The 27,250-nt window shown below is 42.3% G+C and overlaps 1 protein-coding gene across 3 annotated transcripts in view; it reads left to right on the top strand.

The window, feature by feature from the left end:
* Window positions 1-3,236: 3,236 nt before the first annotated feature.
* The window catches only part of LOC134340993 (ubiquitin-associated and SH3 domain-containing protein B-like), a 162,072-nt gene continuing 138,058 nt past the window's right edge, over window positions 3,237-27,250 (top strand). Inside the window, exon 1 of one of the 3 annotated variants that reach the window (XR_010016694.1) lies at window positions 3,237-3,664. Coding sequence is in view for 1 of the 3 variants with exons in the window: in XM_063038662.1 (XP_062894732.1) it covers window positions 3,537-3,664 (128 nt within the window). In the remaining 2 variants the exon portion in view is untranslated. Of the gene's footprint in view, window positions 3,665-14,805; window positions 14,865-27,250 lie in introns of those variants that run through there. The other 2 variants (XM_063038662.1, XM_063038663.1) reach the window with 2 other exon arrangements.

The raw sequence follows: 27,250 nt of genomic DNA, 5'->3' as shown, positions 1-27,250 counted from the left end.
TACCATCACAGAGGAGGTACAGGAGCCTAAAGACACACACTCAAAATTTTCAGAACAGCTTTTTCCCCTCTACCATCAGATTCCTGAATGAACAATAAACCAACCATGAACGCTACAGCACTATTTTAATCTCTTTTTGCACTATAAATTAAATTTGTAATGTGTATATATTTCTTATTGTAATTTATAGTATTTTTGATGTATTGAGCTGCACCGCTGCTGCACAATTTCACGACTTATGTCAATGGCATTGAAGCTAATTTTGATTCTGATGCATGATCTACTTGCCAGTTGACTCCAGCTCTCATGTAAGTCTCAAAATTTCGAAGTGAATTTATTATCAAAGTACATTTATGTCACCCTATACAACTCTAAGATTCCTCTTTTGTGGGCAATCACAGTAAATGCAAGAAACACAATGGAACCAATGAAAGACTGCACCCAACAGGACGGACAACCAATCAATGTACAAAAATAACAAACAGTACAAATACAAGAAGAAAGAAAAATAAATAACTAAGCAATAAATATCAAGAACATGAGATGAGGAATCCTTGAAAGTGAGTCGATAGGATGTGAGAACAGTTCAGTGATGGGTGAGTAAAGGTGAGTGAAGTTATCACCTCTGGTTCAAGAGCCTGATGGTTGAGGGTTAGTAACTGTTCCTGAACCTGGTGGTGTGGGTCCTGAGACTTCTGTATCACATTCCTGATGGCAGCAGCGAGCATCATCGCTTGGATGATGATGGATGCTGCTTCCCCGCAACAGCACTCTATGCAGATGTGCTCAATGGTGAGGACTGGGCCCTGTCCACTACTTTTTTGTAGGCTTTTCCATTTAAGGGGCTCCAGTATTTTGCTTTAGATTCCAGCATCTGTAGACTCTTGCATGAGGTTCACCTTCTCCCAACAGTGGGAACCCTCGTACTCTAAGCTCTGGGGTGGGATCTGGATGCAAAGTTAACTGATCCAAGGCCAAACAGGCAATTAGTTCAGAGAAAATAAAGTGCTTACTGTGGTGCAGCAGTCAGTGCTGCTGCTGTATCACTCCAGCAGCCCAGGTTCAATCCTGACCTCGGGTGTTTACGTGTTCTCTCTGTGACCAAGTGGGTTTCTGCCTCAAACTTTGGTCTGCTCCCACATTCCACAGATGGGAAGGTAATTGCACAAGCTGCATTTCATTAGTGTTGGTAACTGGCAAAAAGGAAATCAATAAAGAGTTGATGGATATGTAAGAGAGAATAAATTGCCAAGGGAAGGAACGAATTGGAGAGTGGACTATGTGGATCTGGCATGGATGACATAGAAGGAGGAAAAATGGCTTCCTTCTGTCTCATGTTAACATTGCCCAAACCTGGTTATCGTGCCCTGGGTCATGTGGCAGCAACTTAGTGGATAAAAGCATGCAGACATTGTCAAGAGGTTCAGTTGTTGTTCAACCCAAACATCAGAATGGGGGAGAAATGTGATCTAAGTGACTTTGTGGAATGATTGTTGGTGCCAGATGGGGTGTTTTGAGTGTCTCAGAAACTGCTGATCTCCTGAGATTTTCACAGTCACCAATCTCTAGAGTGTACAGAGGATGGTGTGAAAAAAAAAATCCAGTGAGCTGCAGTTCTGTGGGCAAAAATGTCTTGTTAATGAGAGGGGTCAGAGAAGAATGGCCAGACTGGTTGACAGAAAGACGACAGAAACTCAAATAATCATGCATTACAACAGTGGAGTACAAAAGAGCATCTCTGAATACACCACTCATTGAACCTTGAAGTGAATGGGCTACAGCAGCAGAAGACCATGAACATACACTCAGTGGCCTCTTTATTAGGTACAAGAGGTAACTAATAAAATGGTCGCTGGGTGTAGATTAGAAATAGTTCAGACCCCTTCTCTGCTTAACCTTTGACACCCTTACTAATCAAGAAACTATCAACTGCTTTAAATATACCCACTGTGTTGTCTGTGGCAATGAATTTCACAAATTCACCACCAGCTGGCAAAAGAAATTCCTCCACCTCAAGAATATCAATGCCAAATCTTAATGGCTGGCCTTGGGGTCCTCAGTGTCATCCCAAATACTCCATCTCCAGCTGCAGCTCAAAGGCCAGAGGTTCACTGGAGTCAGCCAGAATGTTGCATTTCTTTAAGGAGGCTTCGAACACATCCTCAGATCTTTCCCTCTGCGGCTTGGTAACTTCTCCCCATGATGGAGCTTGGAACAGAGTGCCTGTTTCCGAAGTGTGGTATTGGGCATGAGAATGACGTGACCTGTCCAATGTAGACCACTGAGTGTCACTATGGCCTTCATGCATAGTCATTGTGGTTTTCCAGCCACCTGGGACCTCTCCCAAATCCACAACATTTTGATACATTGCAAACAAAGCATTCTCCACCTCTGCAGCCACTTTATTTATGAGCTTAGTATCAAACCCACGCTTCAATTCAACCACAACAAAGACCAGAATGAGAAAGTCTTGCATTACTACAGCACCTTTACCTCCCTTTCTTAATAAGACCATAAAACATAAGAACAGAATTAGACCATTTGGCCCATCGAGTCTGCACCACCATTCCATTGTGGCTGATTTATTATCTCTCTCAACTCCATTCTCCTACCTTCTCACCGTAACTTATGATGTCCTGACTAACCACGAACCTATCAACATTCAGTTTAAATATACCCAATGACTCGGCGTCCACAGCCGTCTGTGGTAATGAATTCCACAATTTCGTCACCCTCTGGCTAAAGAAACAGTGCCTCAGAGTGCTTTAACAGACAATGAAGGACTATTGTAAAATAGGAATTGCGGCTGCCAAACTATGCACAGCAAGATCCCACGATTGGCGCTGTGGAAAACAATCATCAGCGAAGCTAAACGGGCTATAATAAAGGATGGTACAACACACTCAGCCACCACCACTACGCAGTATGTTTCCGGGACTAACATTTTATGGAAGAAACGGCACCTCTGACAAGGCAGCCGCACTTCAGTATAGCACCGACGTGCTGGCCTGGATCATACTCTGCCGCGGGTCATGGCTCATAATCTGACGCTACGGAATTATTTTGAAAATAAATAAATACATTCCCTGATGACAAATATTAGCCGATAGTCGACTGATGAGTAATTAATGCTTCTGAACTTTTTCGCAGCAGATCCGGCAGTGAAGGTCAGCCGCTCCGTAAAAGGGGAAGGGAGGGCGGGGCAGCCGATCGCTGAGCTCGCCCGACTCATTCATAAATTAACCAGTTACTGAAGAGTGTGGTCGGTTGAATGACATAATTTCGTTGCAAATGCTCCTCCCTCTCCTGCAGTCTGGAAAAAATATATAATATTTTAAGGCCACAGTCACACTTCCGATGGTCGTGTGGTTAAAGTGAATATTGCCTGGGTGACTTAGACGCCTTGTATTCAGCCGGGCTGCCCTTCCCTGACGCTCTTGTGCTGTGCCCGTGTGTGAGACGCTTTCTGCATGGTATACGTACACGCCAGGACTCTTGATTAGAATAATGTCACTTTAATCTCACACGCATAAACCATGGCTACCAAAGAAGAGATGTACAGTAAAGTTGTGCCCCGAAAGAATCGCCAGAACCGGCCTATGACCGTCAAACATGGGTCAACTCTGGAGGTCTTTTTATCAATGGGATTCCCTAAAGCGAGGGCGTAAGTTGGACGAGTTTATATACATTTTATCTCTCTGCCTTTGTTTCGTATTTGCTCCGAGCTATTACTGTATCTCAATGGCGCTGTGCTTCTAAGCGTAATATTTTATTTCAGTCATAAACCTTTACTGAGGAGTTGTCACATGGCCTAGAGATTTAAACCCTGCTTAAAATGCAGGAAAATGCTTAAAACGCGAGGAGAAATGACAGTGTTACGTTTCGCGGTCGCTTCCCTCCACCCACCCGTTTTCGAAAGGGGGAAATGGTTTAAGTAAGCAACAGCTCCCCTCTCTACGGGCACAAAATTATGGCAATAAGAGGAAAGTATGGCCTTCAGACAGGAAGGTGGGAGTTTGTCCGGGGTAGTTTAGAGCGGTGGGAGTAGCTACGTTGCAATTTCGGTGGTGGGTCTCCTTGACCCTTGTGAGTGGTTTTGTAACGTTGGAGAAGGATTGTGTTACTGGAGCGCACTATCAATTTTATCTGCTTTTAGATTTGGGTGCGTCTATCTTACTGATTCTTCGCTTACCCACGCATTCCGTTTATTTTATTCAAGGCTATTTAAATGGAGTTAATTGTTTTTAATCAAGTAATATATGATTATGCCTTCTCTTCCCCGCCCCCAAACTGACACGTGAGTTTTATTCGCAATATAGCGAGCTGCATCTGCAATGTACAGGAATGCCGTGGCCAACGTAACACACTTTCTTTCCGTCTCAAAAAAAACAGCTTTTTAAAAAGGTGATTGCAGCAAAGCTTTATTCCCAGCTAACCAGGTATTTCTGATGCAATAACCTTGTTGAGTCTGTTTTATTTTCGTTTCACGGTAGGACGATGAACCCATAATTAGTCATATCAGTTACCAAAGTTAACAGCGCAAATTTTATTAAACAGCTTTATTTGAATTATTTGAATCCTACGTCATTTCTCTATCCCACACAAAACAAAACCTTTCATTCGTTCCCTGAGTACTGGCTTTCATAATGGCCTTCAGCATGGTGGACACTTTTAGTTGCCCACCTATAGGTCCACAACCAAAGTTTTAAAGGGGTTACTAAGCTGTTTCTTATTCTAGGGAAAGAGCGTGACTGACGGAGGCAGATTTAGGGTAACTAGCAGATTGGTGGGAGCTGAGAGGCATTTTCACACAAAAGGGATGATCAAATAAACTTGCTTTTTTTTTACAGTTGCCCCTCACAACCTGGGGGGGCATCCCAGAACAAAGTGGCCAGTGAAGTTTTTTTTTGAAGTGTAGTCCCTGATGTAATGTAGCAAAGGCAGTTGCTAATATTTACACAGCAAGCTCCCATAGACGGCCATGTGAAATGAGCTGGTGGGTTTTATCCTGTGATGGGTGAGGATTTAGTTGTAATTTTTGAAGGTGACTTGCCTATCTTGGAGCATAAGAGGCAAGCAATAAAAGGTTATTTGGGCCTTAGTATATGATTTCCCCATTCAGTAAGATCATGGCTGTAACACTTTCCTGCACTTACCACACACCCCTCAATTCTCCTAGTAGCTGAAGAGGAAGATGTATAGTGGAGGAGTGAAGCACATGAGCATGACTAATAAAGTACTTTTTCAAAAAGCCAGTGTGTGGAGAATAGTCTGAAGAGTCTCCTATGCTGTAAAGTTTTCTGAAATCATTTTGGTTATTTTATGCAGTTCACCCAACATATTTGTCTGAGATTGCACTATTCTTTCCATGTATGTTTATCATGAATAAACTGAACCCACCAATATGCATGAGAAGATATTAAAAACTTGCAACCATTTCACAACCTTGGGTTTTCACCTTTTGCTTTTTTTTAATGGAAGGCATGCGCAGTGAGTAGTGGGAATGGTTCGTTACTTGGCATCAGCTCTTTCGACCTTTCAGATTTCTATATTATCACCAGAGGATTATCTCGATATTTGACTGCGTTTATATGTTATTATTTAGTGGATTGGCCTAACTACAACAGGAAACAAGAAGGCTCATTCCAAAAGAGTTTAGTAAGCCCCTGAAGTTGCAGATTCTGCTGGGTAGCATTCCCGCAGTTCAATTTTGCCTCATGGTTTGCCTGCATTTAATTCTTGCCTTTAATTCCCTGGCCACCACCTACGCCCCATGCCACTCAGCCTTCGCTGCACAGAAAAGCTGGGCAGTGGTCTCTGCCAACCGTGGAAGATCACAGGGTACACGTGCTCTTACCACCACAGGCATTAAAGCACCAGTACAGTGCTCAGCGAGGGTATCACTGACCCTGCCACCATCTTTAAACCATGACTTCACTTACAGTTGTTGAATGTTTTGTCCTTTTTGTTTTTGGAGGTAGTGCCAGGGAGCTCTCTGGGAACCTATGCAATATTTGTAAATGAACCAGCATCATTTTACCAGGTCTAGTTAATAACACACTGCAGCTACTGGGATCTTGCTGTGCACAAATGGACATCCCATAGCAGGAACTCTATTTCAGAAATACTTCACGGGCTGAAAGGTGCTTTGGGACTTGAAGCCGGGAAATGTGCAACGTAAATGTGAGTGCTGTCATTTACTGTCTGAGAGATGTGTATTAGGGTTAACTGGCTCAAAGCACTATTGAAAGAATTGCATTTAAAGTCAGTGCTGTCCTCCATTATAGTTAATGCATCTCTGGAAACTGCTCCCCGTGCCCTTCTGTCATGTACTACTGCATTCCAGCATCAAATGGCTCGGAATTCTGCTTTCCAAGTAACAGCTCAAGGTTATCAGGGTAAAATCTATAATTGTGCCCTGCTGGGTGCTTTCTGCAAATTGAGTAGTTTGCATTTCGTAGACCACATTTTTGTAGGCCTTTGAGATCCCAGTGGCATTGCAGTTTCTCTGAGAGTGCATTAATATTCTTAATACATGCTCTGGTAATGGAACTTTCTGGTAGCTGATTGCAGATTAGTTGCAACCAATGTACCTCAGCCTTGTTTAACTTGCAGTGTGAATGTCATCAAGCTCCAACAATGTCAAGTCCAAAACTACATATAGAAGAAGAAGAAAGCCCTTTACTCCGAGTGGAGTCATCGGGACGCCGTCAATGATGGCATTTTTTTTAGCAGGCTTTCTTATTTTTAAATGGCTGAGTTGCTAGCTCAGCGCAGCATGGATGGAAAGCGTGCAAGGGAGCCGGCTGGGTTTGAACTCGGGAGCCTTCGCTCCGAAGTCCGGCACTGATGCTACTACGCCGCCAGCCGGCAAAGCTACATATTACCAACTCAAAATTAAAGGGCATAATTTTACAAACATTTGGTATCTGACATTGAACTGGAGGATGTTGTGAATGCAGTGTAATCAACCAATGAATGAGGAATGAGGCCAATTGTCCCAAGTTTTCTGTCATTTTTGTGGGACAATGGCTTTGAGCCAGAAATGGGAGAGGAATATTACATACATTTTTATTTAACTTCTTGGTTGCTCTGAATCCAAAAAATTGATGATGATGATCCTCATTGTCTCCTGGTACAAAATAGTAATGAAGTGTTTTAAGTGGGATCTGGGAGGGGGTGCTGGAATAAGGAAAAAGGAATTTGATTGTACAGAGGTGCACAGATTCCTCTCTATAAGACCATCAGACATGGGGGCAGAATTAGGCTGACCCATTGAGTCTGTTCCACCATTCCATCATGGTTGATTGATAATCCTTCTCAGCCCCATTCTCCTGTCTTCTCCCTGTGACTTTTGATGCTCTAACTAATCTCGAGTACCCAATGACCTGGCCTCCACAACCGTCAGTGGCAATGAATTCCACAGATTCGCCACCCTCTGGCTGAAGAAATTCCTCCTCACCTCTGTTCTAAAGCGACGTCCTTGTACTCTTAAGGCTGTGCCCTCTGGTCCACTACACATCCTCTCCATGTCGACTCTATCTGGCCCTTTAAATATTCAATAGGTGTCAATGAGATTCCCCCTTCCATTTATTCTTCTAAACTCCAGCAAGTACAGACCCAGAGCCGGCAAAGCCATTAACCCTGTCATTCCCTGTCTAGTCTGACATGTTTGGTTTATTTAATCAGAACTTCAAGCAAAGGGCATTGACCTTGGTGGGTGCCGAGGGTCTGAGGTGGGAAGCACTGTCAATCCAACAGAATGAAATGAATTCAAGAGTTTAAGAATTAAGTTGTAGGACAGTTAAATTCCTTTCCTTTCTGAAAACTGAGCAGTGATTGATTTAGACACCTCAGATCACAGTGATTTAGTGCGGTGGATGCAGAGAAATTATTTCTGGGGTGGGGACATCTGGAATAAGGTGCACATCATAAAAGTAAAGCTGATTCAGAAGGTCATTATTTTGCTGAAAACATAATGAATATCTCATTCTCTTCCTCAATAGTCTGTTCATTTTCTCTCAACAGAAGCTTATCGGAGTGAAGCTGATGTGTTTCAGCTCGCGAGGTACTTGGCTAACAGTGTTCTTCCTTCTTCCCTTGACCCCTGTGCTACCTCCAATTTCGGTTGTAACATTTACATACAAGCATTGGAAGTGGGCGCAGGGGTTAGCACTATGGCCCGTCGTGCTCCGCCATTCAATAAGATGGCTGATCTGGCTGTGCACTTGGGACTACCTACCTGCCATTTCTCCATAACCTTTAATTGCCCTTCCATCTAAAAATCTATCTAACTGTTCAAAGGAAATACTATATATTTCACCATGTACTTCTGAGGTTCATCTTATTCTGGGCATTCACAGTAAGTACAAGAAACCCAATGGAATCAATGAAAGACCACACCCAACAGGATCAATGTGCAAAAGACAAGCTGTGCACATAAATACAAAAGAAAAAAAGGAAATAATGATAAATAAGTGTTAAATATCAAGAACATGAGATGAAGTGTCCTTGAAAGTGAGTCTGTGGACTGTGGAAACAGTTCAGTAATGGGGCAAGTGAAGATTTCCCTCTGGTTCAAGAGCCTGATGGTTGAGGGATAACAATTGTTTCTGAACCTGGTGGTGTGAGTTCTGAGGCTCCTGTACCTTTTTTTCTGATGGCGGGAGCAAGAAGTGAGCGTGTCCTGGATGGTGGAGGTCTCTGATGGTGGATGCTGCTTCCTTAATTTCTTAACTGTGCCTTAATTATGACTTGGGCAAAAATCTGTATCTTAAAATTCTATTTGTCTTCAAAAATGTATCTTTCTCTTGCCTGTCTTTTTCCCCATAACTTTTAATTACCCCGCTATGCAAAAATCTATTTAACTGTCTTAATTGTCTTGTACAAATATGTAACTGTTTTAAAATCGATCTGTCGCAGAAATCAGTGCCTTGCCTATCTTTTCCCTATCACCCTGTGCATTAAGTAGATTTAATGAGGTAGCCTTCACTGCTTCCACAGGCAGAGAATTCTACCAGTTTGCTCTCTCTTGGCTAGGGAGTTTCTCCTTTTTTATATATATTTGATGTTTCTGGTTAACATCAGACAGGCCTTTCTTTATTTCGGACCTCCGAACCTTTCCTTTTAGAAATGTTTCTGCTCTACAATTCTTATTTATTTTTTTATAATCTTGTGCTTGTTACCAGCCTTGTTTAGTTCTTGTCTATCCACTGCTGTGAATACATTACCCATTTTATTCCCAACATTTTGCAATTCACATTTGCTTCTACTGTTGAATCTCTCCACCCATCCCTATTTGTCACCATGATTCCAAAATCTACAAGCTGTTAAAATTTAGTTTGTTTTTGAAATACCCCCATGTTATCGCATCTGGTCGGCACAGACCTTGTGAGCTGAAGGGCTTTTTCCTGTGCCTTATTGTTTTATGTTCTATCACTTTATTTTGTATTAACATACATTTTTTAAAAAAAACATTCCCAGCTCATAAAGTATTGTTTCACAGAGAGAGAGCCTTAAAATGCAATTGAATTATTTTGAGTGCTGATTTCTGTAAAGGGCACTGTTGGGGCAGGAGGTGTCTGTTTGTGTCAAATTTTGTTAAGTTGTAGTTATAAGTGAGAAAAGGTGGTGCACAGTGGGACAGCTGGCTGGGGCGGCCCCTGGACAGGGGATATCCTGTTTCCAAGGTTCTGACATCAGAGCCTTTCTGCACTTCCCAGTTTCAAAACAACAGCTTTTAAAATATTATTTGAAACAAAAAAAAATTTGAAACTGAGTCTCCCATCTCATTGACGTCTGAAATTCTCATCCATGCCTTTCCTATCCTGTGCATTTCATGTGGCAATCCAAAATTCAGCTGCCCAAACCAGAATCAGGTTTATTATCACTGGCGTACTTCATGAAAATGTGTTGTTTTGAGCAGTGGTAGTGCAGTGTAAGACATAAAGATCACTATCGGTTACAAAAGAGGAGTAGTGAGGTAGTGTTATGGACTGTTCAGGGATCTGATGGCAGAGGGGAAGAATCTGTTCCTGAAACATTGAGTGTGGGTCTTCAGGCTTCTGTACCTCCTCCCTGATGGTGGTTCTGAGAAGACGACATGTCCCAGGTGGTGAGGGTCCTTCATGATGGATGCCACCTTCTTGGCACTGCCTTTTAAAGATGCCTGTGATGGAGCTGGCTGGGTATTTGACCCTCTGCGGCCTCTTGTGATCCAGTGGATCCAGTGCTTTGGCAGCCCTGTACCGGTCACAATGCTCCACACTGTACAGCTGTAGAAATTTGCAAGGATCTTGGCTGCTGGTGTACCACCTTCGTGGTTGCATCAATATGGTGGGCCCAGGATAGGTCCTGAGAGATGCTGACACCTGGGAATTTGAAGCTGGTCGCCTTTTCCACTGCTGAAACCTCAGTGAGGTCTGCTGTGTGTTCTCCAGACTGAAGTCCACAATCAATTCCTTGGTCTTGCACTGTATCCCTTTCACCCATCATCTCTGTGCTAATTGGTTCTACGATTAGCATTGCCTCTTTTTAAATTCCCATCATGCCAAGGCTCTCAACTTAGTTCTCTATTGCTCTCTTCCTCACTGCCAGTCACTGCACTACCACTGGCAGTGTCCTCCATGGCCCATGCTCTGGAATTTTCTTCTGAAACCTTTTTACCTATTGTTCCCTCTTCAAACTGTTTTCTTTGTGGCCGAATTTGCAGGTGATATGAAGTTAGGTGGAGGGGCAGGTAGTTCTGAGGAAGTAGAGAGGCTACAGAAGGACTTGAACAGATTAGGTGAATGGGCAAAGAAGCGGCAGATGGGAAGTAGTGTTGGGAAGTGTATGGTCATGCATGTAGGGCGAAGAAATGAAAGCACAGACTATTTTCTAAACAGGGAGAAAATTTGAAAATCTGAGGTGCGAAGGGATTGGGGAGTCCTTGTGCAGGATTCCCTGAAGGTTAGCTTGCAGGTTGAGTCAGTGGTGAGAAAGGTAAATGCAATTTTACATTCATTTCAAGAAGACTAGAATATAAAAGCAAGGATGTAATGGTGAGACTTTATAAGGCACTAGTGAGGCCTCACTTGGAGTATTGTGAGCTGTTTTGGGCCCCTAATCCAAGAAAGGATGTGCTGACATTGGAGAGGGTTCAAAGGCGGTTCACAAAAATGATTCCAGGATTGAAAGGCTTATCACATGATGAGTGTTCGATGGCTCTGGGCCTGTACTCACCAGTATTCAGAAGAATGAGGGAGGGATCTCATTAAGACTTGTGGAATGTTGAAAGGCCTCGATAGAGTGGATGTGGAGAGGATGCTTTCTATGGTGAGGAAGTCGAAGATCAGAGGATACAGCCTCAGAATAGAGGGATGTCCTTTTAGAACAGATGCGGTTGAATTTCTTTAAGCAGAGATTGGTGAATCTGTAGAATTCATTGCCACAGACAGCTGTGGAGGCTAAGTCATGGGGTGTATATATAAGGCAGAGGATGATAGATTCTTTATTGGTTAAGGCATGAAGGGATACGGGGGGAAGGCAGGAGATTGGGGCTGAGCGGGAAATGGATCAACCTTGATGAAAAATGGCAGAGTAGATTCGATGGGCCAAATGGCTGAATTCTGCTCCTATGTCTTATGGGCTTAAGATGCAGCTGAGGACTGACACATTTGGTCATTTGTGCTTAAAATATATTCATGAAAATCCAAAACTGTTGATGTTGGAAATCTGAAATTTAAAAACAGAAAATGCAGGAAACACTCAGGTCAGGCAGTGTTTGTGAAAAGAGCAACATTTAATGTTTCAGGGCTGGTCCTAAAACAATAAATGTTTCCCTTACCACAGATTCTGTCTGACCTGCTGGGTGTTCCTTGAGTTTTCTGTTAAAATCTGTATACGTGGCTGTCTGATATTTGATTACCACATTCATAAAAACTGGAATGGCTTTCTTTATTAAAGACACAATATGATAATGCTTTACTGGTGAGACTGAAGTACAATGATTTTTCAATTGACTGTTGCACTTGTTTTTAAATTAAATTATTATTGATATAATTATGACATAATTGCCTTTAGTAGAATAGGGAAGAATGTGGCAAGGATGTAGGTGAGCATTAAACAGGCAGCTATTTAATACCTGCTGGGTAATAGACTACATTATCTGCTGTGTTTTTATTCTACATATTCTGGAGGCAAATGGTGACCATGGTGACACCATTTGCCTCCAGGATAGATAGAATGAAAAATGAAAATGAAAAGCCTCTAATGAGCAGTATTTGGATGTATGCATCTTTTGGACTTGTTGCGTTCAAACTGATGGTTCACAATTGCATTAAGAAAGTGGTCTTATATTAAAATGTAACAGATTTCAAGCCCTATACCATGGCCTTGCCTCTGTATTTCAGTAACCTTTGCCAATCCTACATCTTGTATGTTTTTGCTCCTCTGATGCTGTTGATAGTGCATGCCCTGTCACTCCATTGCTGACAATTATACTGTTGTCTCAAAATTCAAAGTGAATTTGTTATCAAAGTAGGTATATGTCACCATTTACTACTTTAAGACTCATTTTCTTTCAGGCATTCACAGTAGAACAGAGAACTAGAATAGAATCAGTGAAAACCTATTGACAAACAATCAGTGTGCAAAAGCCGACAAACTGTGCAAATAAAAAGAAGTAAATTATACTGAGAGCATGAGTTGTGGAGTCCTTAAGAGTGAGTCTGTAGGTTGTGGAGTCAGTTCAGTGTTGAGGTGAGTGAAGTTATTCCCTCTGCTTCTGACAGTTGAGAGCGAATGACTGTTCCTTAATCTAGTGGTGTGGGACCCAAGGTTCCTGTACCTCTTTCCCGATGGCAGCAGCGAGAAGAGAGCGTGGCCTGGGTGGTGGTGCGGCCCTTGATGTTAGTTGTTGCTCTCCTGCAACAGCACTCCTTGTAGATGTGCTCAATGGTGGGGAGGGCTTTACCTGTGACGACTGGGCTATATCCACTACATTTTGTAGGCTTTTCCATTCTTGGGCATTGGTGTTTCCATACCAGGCCATGATACGACCATTCAGGATGCTGTCCACTGTGCATCTGTAGAAGATTATCAAATTATGCTGAATCTGCACAATTGTTTTTTTTTGAAAAAGTAGATGCATTGTCATGCCTTCTTTGTGGTGGTACTTGCACTCTGGAACCAGCTCAGTCAATAAATTAGTGAGCAGCTGTGTAGATCGAAGTCAGAATCAAAATGGCTCCCCACCAGAATTGTCTTTAAATTAGTAGCTGCATTTTCACTGTTGATAAGACTGGTGTGTTGGCAGAACTTCCTGAAAGTCCTGGATCTCCTTGTATCCCTCAAAGAAGGGTGAGGTTGTAAAAAGGAAACATCGGTGATGTTGCTCTGCAATCACCTTCACTCTCTGGCTTGCTTAACAAGCGTCACTGCCCACTGGAGGGGTCCCATCTTTCATACTCACTGCTCGAGTGGATGTGAAGGAATGCTTGGTACAGTTTTAAAGAAAGGCTGAGGTGTTATCCCGGGTGTCCAGCCATCATTTAGTCCCTGTTCTCCACAACTAAAAGGTGATGCTCTGGATTTCTGTTGGTGGGATCTTGGTGCGTGCAAGTTCACTGCTGCATTTTGCATGGTGCTTGTGTTTCTAATGTATGGTATTGCTTGTAAGGCAGTTTGAGATGAATTGTGAAACGTGTTAGAGCAATGCAGTGGAACAGAATCTTTCCCACATTGCAACAGTAACTTAAACAGCTACTTCACTAACCTTCATGGGTGCCCTGTGGTTTCCCAAGGCACTACATAAATGCAAGCCTATCTTTAATTTTGCTGATTTAAAAATGATGCAGTGAAAATGTGTTTTGTCAAAACTTGTTGCGCTCTGTGTACATACTTGGGTTTCTTGAAACGTGTTGGCTCAGTTTCTGTGCACGTAACAATGAGAGGGGAACGGAAATGTATACACAGCAGTGAGACAGACAAGAACTAAACAAATCTAAAATTCTGAATGGTAGCTGAAAGAGAAACTTGAATATATTTCTCAACTATCATTCAGTCCATTGCCTAAGTGTAATTTAATCCTGAAGTTTTCCATAAAGCAAAGACAATGAAAACAAAAAGAGTTAATAAGAAAATAAAGTACTGCTGTCTACACTCGTTGGACACTTTATTAGGTACAGAAGTGGAAGCTGGTATGCTCTTTTGCTGCTGTAACCCATTCACTTAAGGTTCGATGTGTTGTGCATTCAGAGATGCCCTTTTGCACACCACTGTTGTGACACGCGATTATTTGGGTAACTGTCAGCTTGAACCAGTCTGGCCATTCTCCTCTGACCTCTCTCATTGACGAGGCAGTTTTGCTCGCAGAGCTGCCACTCACTGGATGTTTTTGTGTTTTTCACACCATTCTCTGTAAATTCGAGACTTGTGCGTGAAGACCCCAGGAGATCAGTTTCTGAGATATTCAAACCCTCCCGTCTGACACAAAAAATTATTCCACGGTCTAAGTCACCTGGGTCTCATTCTGATATTTGGTCTGAACAACAACTGAACCTCTTGACCACGTTGATATGCTTTTATGCATTGAGTTTCTGCCACATGATTGGCTGATTAGATATTTGCATTAATGAGCAGATATACCTAATAATGTAGTCACTGAGTGTATATGGAGTTTGTATGCTCTTCCAATGACTGTATGGATGCTCCAGTTTTCTCCCATGTTCCAAAGGTTTACCTGTAGTTTAATTGACTACTATTAATATCTCATGATGGGAGTGGCAGTAGAATCAGTTGATTGGCCAATGAGGGAATAAGTTGCAGAGGTACAGGGAAAGAGGCCGGAGCAGACGACTTGTGTTGAGAGCCAGAATGGATTGGTAAGTTGAATAACTTTGTAAAGCGTCATAACAAGTTAAGCAAATGCATTATTCTCTTGTTACTTGAATATTTCTGAATATTAACATTATTCAAATTTGGAGGTTTGGAAGAGAAGATAACTTTCTTTGTTACACTATATATCACTGCAAGAAGCTGGAGTGATAAAATGGGGTTTTGTATTGGAGAAAGTACAGCAATTTTAATTCTTAGAAATTTCACTTTATAAGTTGAAGCAAGTGAAGTGTCCAGATACTACAGATGGGGTTGCCAAATGTCAATTCCTAGAGCATTTGCGAATTAAAAGTTGATTTCCAGGATTCTCGGAGTGAAAGCTGGTAGAAGGGGTAACAGGACCATATGGCTGACACCTGATCAAGTCAAATGAACCTGCTTTCCAGTTGACAGTGTTCATCATTTTCCAGTTCTGTGACATGGGGAGAAATCTGTTTGCTTCATCCCTAGTATCCCTCCCCTCTCTTCAGCTCCCAGGTGATGGAGTCCATGTATTATTCAGGCAACAAGATTTATGCCAAGGTTTACCATCTGTTTGGTGTTGTGGATTATCACTTGGAGATAGTCTGAGGCATTTATATTTATTTCAGTGTCATCGCATCCTCTTGACAAAGTAGAGGGCCACCTGTCCCAATATCTCTTCTTTTGGCCTGAATTCCATTCATTGTTACGTGTAGGACCTTGAGACAGTTTATTATGTCAAGAGTGCTGCAGGATTTGTTTTTGGGCAATCCCCATAGGAAAGTAAATGTTTGTTTTCGTGGACCTTTGGCGAGGGATTTGACTTTATGACACTTTCTTTAATGGAATACACTGCCAGAATATATTATCCAGCCATACATTTGAAATGCGATCACTTGGGAGTGGACTACTGGCTGCTGGGGAAGATTTTGTTTGTTTGTTCAGAGATATTGTGGAAAAGCCAGGAGGATGTTTTCAGAGTTTATGTTTTAAAATGTTAATCCTGATATGAATACACATGAGTTGATGCCAAGCTATCTTTGGTTCTTTTGGATTTTGTCTGGTGGAAAACCTGACATTTAAAATGTGTTCTCAGCTGGTTACCTTTCTCTGTTTTTGCTCCCACCCACCTATCTTGCTAGTTCAGGATAGACATGGCTGAACCAACTTCCTTGAAATCTATTGAGCTGTTTTCAGGCTCAGAGTTGTGCATCCTGTTTGTATATTGTGTATCAGATTTCTCCATCCATTCCCCTCCCTGGTTCTGAATTTCTGTGGGCCTGCTGTGAGAAAATGGCCAGGAGCTTGAAAACACAACAAAAGCCAATGCTGACTTCCTACCTCCTTCAAAATCTTAAATAGCAATACTCTTGTCGTGTTTAGAAGCTCTGGCTTTCCCTGCCTCCATCGCGTTTAAGTTGCCTCGATGAATGTGGGGATAAAGATAATTGTTTAAATTTTAAAATATTTTAAAAGTTTATTACAGGCAATTAGTGTGGATCCCTTCAAAGATTCTGAGGGGAAATAACATTATTTGTCGTAACACACACACACAATACTGGAGGAATTTGGCAGTTTAGGCAGCACCTATGGAAATGAATAGTCGACTTTTTGGCCCAGGACCCTCCCACCCATCTGGCTTCACCAATCACTTCCTAGCTGGTCCCTCTTTCCTTCCCTCCAACCTTTTTATTCTGGTGTCTTCCCCCTTCTTTTCCAGTCCTGATGAAGGGTCTGGGCCTGAAGTTTTGACTATCTATTCATTTTCATAGATGCTGCCTGACCTGCGGAGTTCTTCCAGCATTTTGTGTTACTTTGGATTTCTAGCATCTACAGATTTTCTCATGCTTTGTTGTAAGCAACTTGGAATGGTTGGATTTCAATTCATCAAGGTTAACATGATAAAGTTTGAGGTTTTTTTTACACTTTGAGGCCTCAGAGCGGAGACCTCTGTGTTCTTGAATTTTGTCCTTGGAGGAAAATAATCAAGAACTTCATGAACGTTCATGATTAATTGGGTACTTCTGAAGGGCTGTCATTGTTTGAGCACAGAATTCCCATAAACTGATATGCATGAGGCCAGCTGCCATAGTGGTAAAAGTAACCAGGCAGTCAGTTCTGGTGATGCACATGGAGTGATGAGTGATGTCTCAACTCTAGAGAGAACCTCCTTGCTCTTTAATCAATTTGTGCAGAATGTTCTGTCTGGCAACGGCTGGCTTGAGGAGAAATGGACACAATCATCAATTCTTATGGGTGGTCCGTTTATGCCAGTATCTGAATTGTTGGCTCTGCTTGGTGCAACAGTTTGTCTTCTGCTGTTTGAAACCAAATCAAGAGCCGTACTTTCACTGAAGAGGAGGAAGTCATCTCTTATTCCAAAAACTTGAATAGTTCTCGTCTTTGTGCTGGAAATTCAGATTCAGATGCTTACTCATGAGGGGTGTGTTGCTGGAATAAGTGAATAGCTAATGGTTTGACAATACCTGTCAAAACTCATCCCTCAATAGTGCTGGTTCCAATAACCCATTAAGGCTGGTCTTCAGACTATAGTACCATGCACAATGATGCCTGATAATATAGAAATTTCATCAAATATTCACGAGGAAGTTGTAAATACCAAGGTTAGATGTCCTGTGTTTTGAAACTTTTCCATGGTTATCTTTGTGCCTTGAAGCACTGAGATGTCAGCCAGGTACTTCTGAGTCAAGTATGGAAGAGAAATTTATGGGATGTAATTAAAATGAAGGTCTGTTTCGGTTTAATTTGTAAGTTTTTTTTGAAATTAGCATTGGATGGGGATTAAATTTTCAAGGACTAATTTATTAGGGTAGTTTTCTTTCCTTTTGAATATAGCGCAATGAATAACTAGAATGAGTTCCATGTTGAGTTGTGGTATTTCAGGGGCTTCAGATGCTGCTGGTTTGAAGACTTGTAAGGAAAGTAGAGCTACTAGGACTTGATGTGATTCCTCCTTGATATACGCTCAATTAAAATGCAAGTTTGGAAGACAAAATGGTGTTGGTATGGAAGGTGGTAATGGCATGTTTTCTCATTATTCCCCTTTTTGTTTTGTCTCTATTTTGAACTCGCATTGTTAAGATTAGATACCAGTGAAGAATGTTTTTCCCCTTGATTTCTGAGTTGTTTGTTGAGGCTAAAGGTTGCTAGAGATTAAAAAAGGTCTGTTTAATGGGTAAAAAGTGGGGAATTTCTTATCTTCTCTTAGGCTGGATTATGACTAGTGCTAGTGCTAACTGTTGGAGATGGGGTCAAGGACATCGAGAGAGTGGTGGGGGGGGGGAGGGAGAGAGAACTGCGTGAGAGGTTGTCAGATCTGTGGCTCCTCTCTGGCATTGTGCAGATCAGCTCATTAAGTGGATGATAAGTATTTTGTTTACTGTATGACTACTTCAGTAATCATTAGTCTTTCTTTCTGCATTGCATGCTTTAAATAACTCTAATAAAGTGATTTCTTGTGGCCTTCAACATGTGTGCAATACCTCCCTTTGTTTGCGCATACATACGCAAATGCCCAGAGCTGAATCAGAAAAGAATACGGAATGAATTTAAAAAATTTTTGTTAAACTAGTAAGACGGGTAAATGTGATTTAAGACTTCTGTCTATATGCTGTATAAACACTAACACGGACTGGTTGGATTTCATTTTGGGTTTTAAATTTGTGTGCAGTTCTGTAAAATTCAGAATTCCTATCCAATTGGTGAGTCTACTTGAAAAGGCCACTGGTGTGGAATGTCAGTGTAAGGGATTGACAGTGTGCAGTGAAGTTGAAGTCTACAGGAGGGTTTGATAATTAGAAATGGAGCAATGCTCTGTCCTCTGAACCCAGAAGCAGGGAAGTATTGAAGCTGACCACTTCTGGGAAATGTATCTTCTACGTAGTTGAGGAGAAGAGCTGAAGTAAATGTGGGGAGCGGGTGGGATAATATAACTCAGCCAACCCCAGAGAGTCCAGTTTAACCCCTTTCTCAAAAATAAATTAATAAATTCACTGAAATCCCAGTTTATACTTAAATGTTATCCCCCAGAAAATTAATCTCATCAACCATTCTGGTTAGCTCCTTCCCCCCCCCCCCCACCCTCCACCTCTATCTATTACCCCTGACACTGCACTGTAAACACTTTAAACCACTTTTTATAATCAAGTTTACATTGTATGTATATGCTGGTATTTATTTATGCACAATTTATTCCATATCTGTACTTTAACCTCTAACTTTATTGTAATTCTATATTTTTAATTGCCAAATGTTTTTTTTGTTGCAACACACCACAGCAAATTACTTGTATGTGTATTGTAAATGTACAGTATGGTCAATAAAGTTGACCCTTCTGCTTGCCACAAGGTTAAGTGGCATTTTCCACAAAGTCAAGAAAAGCAACAATTTGACTTAAAATGTATGACAGTTGCGTAACAGTAAGTCTCTCAAATATTCTGAGAAAAGAAAGTAAATTCTTTCTATAAGGGTAACTTAATTTGCATGTAACCCTGATGGGGCAGATCCGGAGGTGTTAACCCATTGCAGTTCTGTTGGTATCCATTTTGTCTTTCCGTGACGTTTGTACATTCTGGTCTCCAAACTAGCTGATACTGAGTGTAGTCCTGGCAGACGCCGTGCTCCCTCCCTAATGAGATTCAGAATGTCGACTGTGTTTGCCTCATTGGGTAAACAAAGGCAATCTTCTTTAAAGAGCCATGGAAATCTGTGGTTTATCAGGCTAATATTTATCTCTAACCTAGTCATTACTAAAACATCATATCTTGCCAGTTGTTACCTTTGCATTCCTGATAGATACAAGCTTTACTACATTTCTTACATTGGAACAGGGCCCTCCGTTTCAACTAGATGCTCTTAGTGCTTGGGGCTTCTTTTAGTCACCACGTTTTCTATTTGAATGCAACTTTGTGTTTTTTTTCCAACACACAGCAATAGAAGAAGTGAAATCTGCCTTTGCATCACACTCAGTTTTTCCAGTTCTAATCGTTCTTTAGAAAACATTGAATGGGAAGGGCAGTGGCCCAAGCACCAGTTGCGGTGCTAATTGGATCTTTAAAGAAAAGCAATGTCAAATGGGATTAAACTCGGTCCTAACTGATGCTTGGCTGCAGTTGTTCATTCCTAACCGTGTAAGTAGAGCACATTGTGAGAGAGGAGCAAATGCTACTCCTTTTACTTTTGACCCCCTCCCATATCCAAGTCTGAAGGCATCATTGAAGTGACATACGGATTCAATTGGGATGTGAAGGCGATCCTAACTTGATCACACGTAGAGTCGGAGCACTACAGCACAGAAACAGGCCCTTCAGCCCATCTAGTCCATGTCAAACTATTATTCTGTCTGGTCCCATAATGGCCTTAGCATGTTTTGCTCTAGCAATTCAGATGGTTGTCATAGAGACATAGTGAGATAGAATGGAAATGGGCCCTTTGGCCCAACTTGTCCATACTGATCAGGATTCCCATGTGCTGGACCTTTTTGAAAAACAGGGTAGGTAAGTCCCCAGGGTCAGACGGGATATACCCCACATTACTACTGGAAATGAGTGAAGAGAGTGCTGCACCTTTAGAGTTGTGAAAGTGTAGTTCAATCCAGAAAAGTGTGAAATAGTACACTCTGGAAGGTTGAACTTGAAGTTGGAGTACAGGGTTAATGGCAGAATTCGTAGCAGTGTGGAGGAACAGAGGGATCTTGGGGTCCATGTCCACAGATCCCACAACGTTACTGTGCCAGTTGATAGAGTTGTAAATAAAGCATATGGTATATTAGTGGGCAGATTGAGTTCAAGAGCCGCACGGTAATATTGCAGCTTTATAAAATCCTGTTCAAGACCATAAGATACAGGAGCAGAATTAGGACATTTGGCTATCGAGTCTGCTCCACCATGTCATCATGGCTGATTCACTTTCCCTGTCAGCCCCAATCTCCTGCCTTCTCCCCATATCCCTTCAAGCCCTGAACAATCAAGACTTCCACAGATTCACTTCTTTCTGGCTAAAGAAATTCCTCCTCATCTCTGTTCTAAAAGGACATCCCTCTATTCTGAGGCCATGTCCTCTGGTCTTAGACTCCCCTACCACATCCTATCTTTTCACCATTTGATGGGTTTCAATGAGGTCACCCCTCATTCTTCTGAACTACAGTGATTACAGGCCTAGAGCCATCAAATGCTCTTCCTATGACAAGTCTTTCAATCCCGAAATCCTATGAACCCTCTCCAATGTCAGCACATCCTTTCTTAGATCAGGTGCCCAGAACTGCTTACAATAGTCCAAGTAAGGCCTCACCAGTGCTTTATAAATGCCGGAGAATAAATAGTTGACGTTTTGGGCCACGACACTTCAGGGCTGGAAAAGAATGGGCAGAAGCCAGAATAAGGAGGTAAGGGGAGGCAAAGGAGTACAAGCTGGCAGGTGATGGGTGTGGGGGAGGGGGATGAACTGAGAAGCTGGGAGGTGATAGGTGGAAGAGGTAAAGGGCTGAAGAAGGAATCTGCTGGGAGAGGACAGCGGAGCATGGAAGAAAGAGAAGGAGGAGGGGCACCAGGGTGTTGCTCAAGATTTTCAGCAATTGCAAAATCTCTTGATTCTAAGTTGTTCCTTGCCCACTTTATTTGTAGAACCTCAAAACTTCAGAATTCCACTGTTATCACAGTTCCTTTGGCCTAGAGGATTTCTAAGAAAAATTTAAAATTTGCTGAATGTAACTCCCCCCCCCCCACCCCTCCTCTATCCAATTCTGTTGCCTGGATTTGGCTTTTAGAAAGGAAGCCAGACCAATCATTTGAGGGAACCTCTTGACTAGTACATCAGTGATGCTTCATTGACCAGAATAAACCATGGATTTAACTATTCTGGATCTGCCCACATCACAAAGACCTGTAACTAACTGATTGATGCTTCTTGCCCCAATAAGACAGTTGCCAACCTCCAATGTGTCAATCTTCAAAGTGCATTTATTATCAAAGTATGTGTATGTATCCAGCCTTGAGACTCATCTTGCACACAAAACCAAAAAAAAGAATCTATTTAAAAAAAAAACCACATAACAAAGACTGCCAAACAACCAATGTGCAAAAAAAAAACTCACACAGGGCATGAACCGCAGAGTTCCCGAAAGGGAGTCGGTGGCTATGGAGTCAGCTCAGTGCTGTGGTGAGTACTGATGGCTGCAGGTCGCAGTCACAGAGCCAGTTCGGCGCTGAGGCGAGTAAACCTCGTGGAGTAGTGAGCTGAACATTTGATGCCTTGGTCAAGTTACACAAATAGTTTTTTTAAAAAATAGTTAGCAAATGCACAAGGAACCTGAACTGCAGAGTCCCTGAAAGTGAGTCCACAGCTGCGGAGCCCATTCAGTGCTGAGGTGAGTGAAGCCCGCCCAGGAACCCAATGGCTGTAGGGCAACAACTGCTCCCAAACCTGGTGGCGTGGGACCCAGGACTCCTGTACCTCCCACCTGACTGTAGTAGTGAGGAGACCAGTCAAATGCAGGCAGACGTTTGTTTACTGCTCTAGCCCTCGACAATTTTGATCTTCAATTGGTGTGGAGTAATGGAGCCAATCGTGGGTTTGTCTTCTGCAATCAGGCTTCAACGCAGTGTCCACTCCCAGTGATGGCTGCCCTGGCTGTACCTGTACTCTGGGGAGTCTAGTTCGCTAACCACCCCCCCACCCCACGTTATCTAACTGGTTCAAGAGAACATGGTTAAAAGGGAAACTGCAGACTGCAGCGATCACAGTTGAGAAGGAGTATATCTATAGAGTATCTCATAGTTTTGTGAGCTGTCTGTGAAATGTCGCCGTTGGTCGCCAGGGCCATCTTGCAATTCTTCTGTCCTGACTTGTTATCAGGGTATACCTTTCTTGCCATAAGTGGGTACAATTGTATCTTGTGCTCTCAAACCTGTTCAAATGGCTGTTAGAACACGCAGAAAATGCTGGAGGAAACACCGACTGTTTATTCTCCTCCATAGATGCTGCCTGACCTGCTGAGTCCCTCCGGCACTTTGTGTGTGTTGCTGAAGATTTCCAGCATCTGCAGAACCTCTTGTGTCACAAATGGTTGTAGTTTTATTTAAGAAACGAGAGCTTAATATTATTATAGTAACACAGATTGTGGGGCGACCATACTGGGGATCATTCAACCAAATTCTTTCGGTCACCCAATGGTACAAGAAAGATTTTCTTGTGACATAATTGACCATCGACACCACAGACACGTTTGACAAATCTGCAGCAAACGAGTGCCATAGACTAAATAGATCCCCTGGTTAGAATGTGATCCCATCAGAAAATGTCTCATTGAATATAATTTAATATATAATATAATATAAAATGAAAGTCATCTGGGTGAGGTACAAGAAGGTGATCCATCTCTGAAGCTGCAGCTTGCCTGTTCAAGGCCTTCAGCTAGCATTGACTGTGTGTATGCAATGGCTCATGCTGTTATTGGATCGGGGGAGAAAATGACGTAGACAGTCCAGTCTTTTCCCTCACTTAAATTCAATGCTTGGAACAGCTTTGCCAGTGTGATATTCTGGTGACTTGGTCTCCCTGTTAGATGCCATCAATGTCTTGACATCACCTAACTCTTCAAACTTTGCCTTCTGTTCACGTAACAATTCAAATTTTACCTTGATGTTCACTTGCCAGTTTAAGGGTCTGCAAACAAATTGTTGGTGCATTTAAGTAATGGGCTCCACTAATCCCCAAATCATCATCCCCGATTACTTTGTAGTACAGACATACACTACATTCATGAAAGATTGAACTTCATGTGTGGGTAGTCTTTAAGCAGTGTCTGAGGAGATCATGTTCTGGACATGGTAGCTGCTGGTCGGCTGAAAGGCAATTGTGTTCCATGAGGCATCTATAGGAAGAGGCGCAGTCGACGTTTCAGGCCGAGACCCTTCGTCAGGACTAACTGAAGGAAGAGTCTTCCTTCAGTTAGTCCTGACGAAGGGTCTCGGCCTGAAACGTCGACTGCGCTTCTTCCTATAGATGCTGCTTGGCCTGCTGCGTTCACCAGCAACTTTGATGTATGTTGCTTGAATTTCCAGCATCTGCAGAATTCCTGTTGTTTGTGTTCCATGAGGTCATTTGGAAGTTCCTTTGTCTTGCTAATTAGTGCAGTGTGACACATTACATTAGGCTTCAGTTGTCTTTGGACTATGGGAGGAAAACCGGTGCACTGGGGAGGTGGGGGTGGGTAACACACACATTCCATGGGGAGGTCTTACAGATGATGTCAGAATTGAACTCTGATACCACGAGCATTGTGCTAACTGCTAAGCTGCCATGGCACCCTTGTATTTCTCTTGCTGTGATGTTTCTCTTGGACGTGGCAAAGACACTGCCACTTAGGGAACCTAGAGCTAATAAGAAAGATAATAATTAATGAATTTTGGTGGGAATGCAGAAAAAACATCTTATTGGAGAAAGATTAGTTTCTTGAGCTCACTGCTGTGTGAAATTGTTGAAGTCATTCATGTTGATGTTAATTGGTCAATGTCTATTGTCATACTGCTTATCCGTCTTGGCTCCATATTCTTTAACATTGTTGCCCAACAGGAATCTTCCTACATTTGGACAACAAGTCCTCTCAATGGAAATTTTGCAGTATGTTTGACGAAATATTTTTTTCCTTCTAAAGAATATTGCTTTCATTTTAAGGTAACTTCCCTTATTCTTAATTTCTTCAACAGATACAATATCTACTCAACTTTGTCAAATGCTTCCAACATTTTAAGCATTTCACTCTGACCCTCTCAAAAGCCAAATTGCTTTCGATGCAATTGCACCATGTTTTCTCACAGCTGTTATTCTGGTCACATTGTGTTACGTGTTCCTTGCACATTTAGCAGAAGTGTAGTGTCTTCCCCAAGCAGGAAGGGAGCTCCCCGTATTACTGAAACAACCATGGGGGCTGCAGAGATGCAGAACAAAAAGTGCTCACTTACTTATTTGTGGTAAGAGTTAACCTTTGGTTTCATTTCCACCCATCCTCTTCCATTGCCTTTTTCTGCAAATCTTGCTGCCTGTCTGAACGGGCTGGGGAGGAAGTAGAGAGAGATGTCTCTGACGCTTTTGCTATCGAGTATCCCAGTGGCACTGTCACCAATCATACAGGTGGTCGAAGCTGCCTTATGATCTTTTTGTGGGAATTTGCAGGGCGCTAATGGACAATTGAATAAATAGTTTTCTAGTACTGTTAGGCTGAGAGGTCCAATACCATATCATTGTTGCTAACTTTTCATTCTATAGCAGCAGTTCCCACCCTGGAGTCCACAGACCCCTCTGTTAATGTTGAGGGTCCATGGCATAAAAAAGGTTGGGAACCACTGTGTTATGTTAAAAGTTCTGATGAAAGGCTTTTGATTTGAAATGTTAACTCTGTGTCACTGCTCCCTCACTTCCTGAGTATTTCTAGCAGTTAATTTCAGATTCCCAGTAATTTTTTTTTCTTCTAAGAGAATCTGCAGATGCAGGAAATCCAGAGTAACACACACAGAATGCTGGAGAACAGTCGGTCAGGAAAGCAGTCGATGTTCAGGCTGAGACCCTTCATCAGGTCGCAAGAAATATTAAAAAAAAAATTTTCTCAGCCGATCCTCCACGCTGAGATGTGTTTTTACTCTGGGGCCTGACAGCCTTTCTGAGAACTTGGTCGCCCATAACTTCCCGTTGATTCTACCTTCCCGTTGATTCTACCTTCCCATTTGGGATTCAAGCTAAGTGACAAACTCCTATGTTTCCCACCCCAAACCTCTTCAGTTCTTTAAACTGCTACTTGATCCCTCCTTTCCTCATACTTGTTTGGCTTGATGTGATTTTTTTCCCCCTTTAAGTTTTATTTTGTTCCTTAATAAAACATAACATTCCTTTAAATTTTATTATGTTAAACTGCATTTGCAGTTGCTCTGTTTCTGTGTTGACTGTGACTGCAATTATTCCAATGCCATGTGACATCTTCCAGCATTTAGATCTACTGTGGACCAAATTAATTTGCATCATAGATGACTGGGTCACAATAAGTTGTTCCCTACCTGAAGGTAATGTGGGTGTCCCGGTAGCGTAGTGGTTAGCTTTACAGTACCAATGACCTAGGTTCAATTCCTGCCGGTGTCCGTAAGGAGTTTGTACTTTCTCCCCATGACCGCATGGGTTTCCTCTGGGTGCTCCAGTTTCCTCCCACAGTCCAAAGACATAGCAGTTGGTAGGTTAATTGGTCTTTGTAACTTGTTCTGTGATTGGGCCAGGGTTCAATCGGGGGTGGGGGGTTGCTGGATGGTGCAGCTGGAAGGGCCTGTTCTAGCAGAATAATATGGTAAAATTAGATATTGTCCTCAAAATTCAACCCTATTGCTTGTTTGCTCATTTATTTATTGAGAAACGGCGTGGACAGGTCTTTTGAGCTACACCACCCAGCAACTCCTGATTTAACCCCGGCCTAATCACTGAACAATTTACAATGACCAATTAACCTACCCACCGGTATGTCTTTGTACTGTGGAAGGAAACCCACACAGTCACAGGGAGAATGTATGAACTCCTTACAGACTGGCAGGAGTTGAACCTGGGCAGCTGGTACTGTAAAGTACTGTGTTAACCACTACACTACCGTGCTGCCCCATAATTGGGATTTGGTGGTACATGATTTTGATTGCACTTTTCTTGAAGTGGAAGATGAGAGTGGCTGTTTGTTTGTTTTTTTTTTGAAGCTTTGCAAGGCATTAGTCAGACCAATTTGGAGTACTGTGTGCAGTTTTGGGCCCCATATCTAAGAAAGGATATGTTGGTATTAGAGAGGGTCCAGAGGAGTTTTACAAGAATGATCCCGGGGATGAAAAGGGTAATGTATGAGGAGCATTTGATGGCTCTGGGCCTGTACTCTCTGGAGCTTAGAAGAATGAGGGGATCTCATTGAAACTTGGAGTGGGTGTTCAGAGGATGTTTCCAATAGTGGGTGAGTCTAGGACAGAGAAGAGGGGGAATCCTTTTAGCCAGAGGGTGGTGAATCTGTACAATTCATTGCTACAAATAGCTGTGGAGGCAAAGTCATTAGATATACTTAAAGAAGAGGTTGATAGGTTCTTACTTGATAAGGGTGCCAAAGGTTATGGGGGGAAAAGGCAGGAGAATGGGGTTGACAGGGATAATAAATCCGCCAAGATGGATGGGCCAAATGTACTAATTCTGCTCCTGAGTCTTGTGGTCTTATTTCTGGTCAATTTGGCGGCTCCAGGAATGTGCTTTGGGGACTTTGCATGGTGTGAATTGTATTTGTACATGTAACTTACTTTCTCATCAGATATGAGCCACTGACAGTAGACCATGTCATGTAAAGGAGTGATCAAAGTGTGGAGGACTGAGCCAGGAAATGGCTTAATCA

This window comes from Mobula hypostoma, chromosome X2, assembly GCF_963921235.1.
Source record: "Mobula hypostoma chromosome X2, sMobHyp1.1, whole genome shotgun sequence".
NCBI classification, from domain to species: Eukaryota; Metazoa; Chordata; class Chondrichthyes; order Myliobatiformes; family Myliobatidae; genus Mobula; species Mobula hypostoma.
The sequence above is the reverse complement of the archived record's forward strand: the minus strand, read 5'-3'. Positions and strand labels throughout refer to the sequence as shown.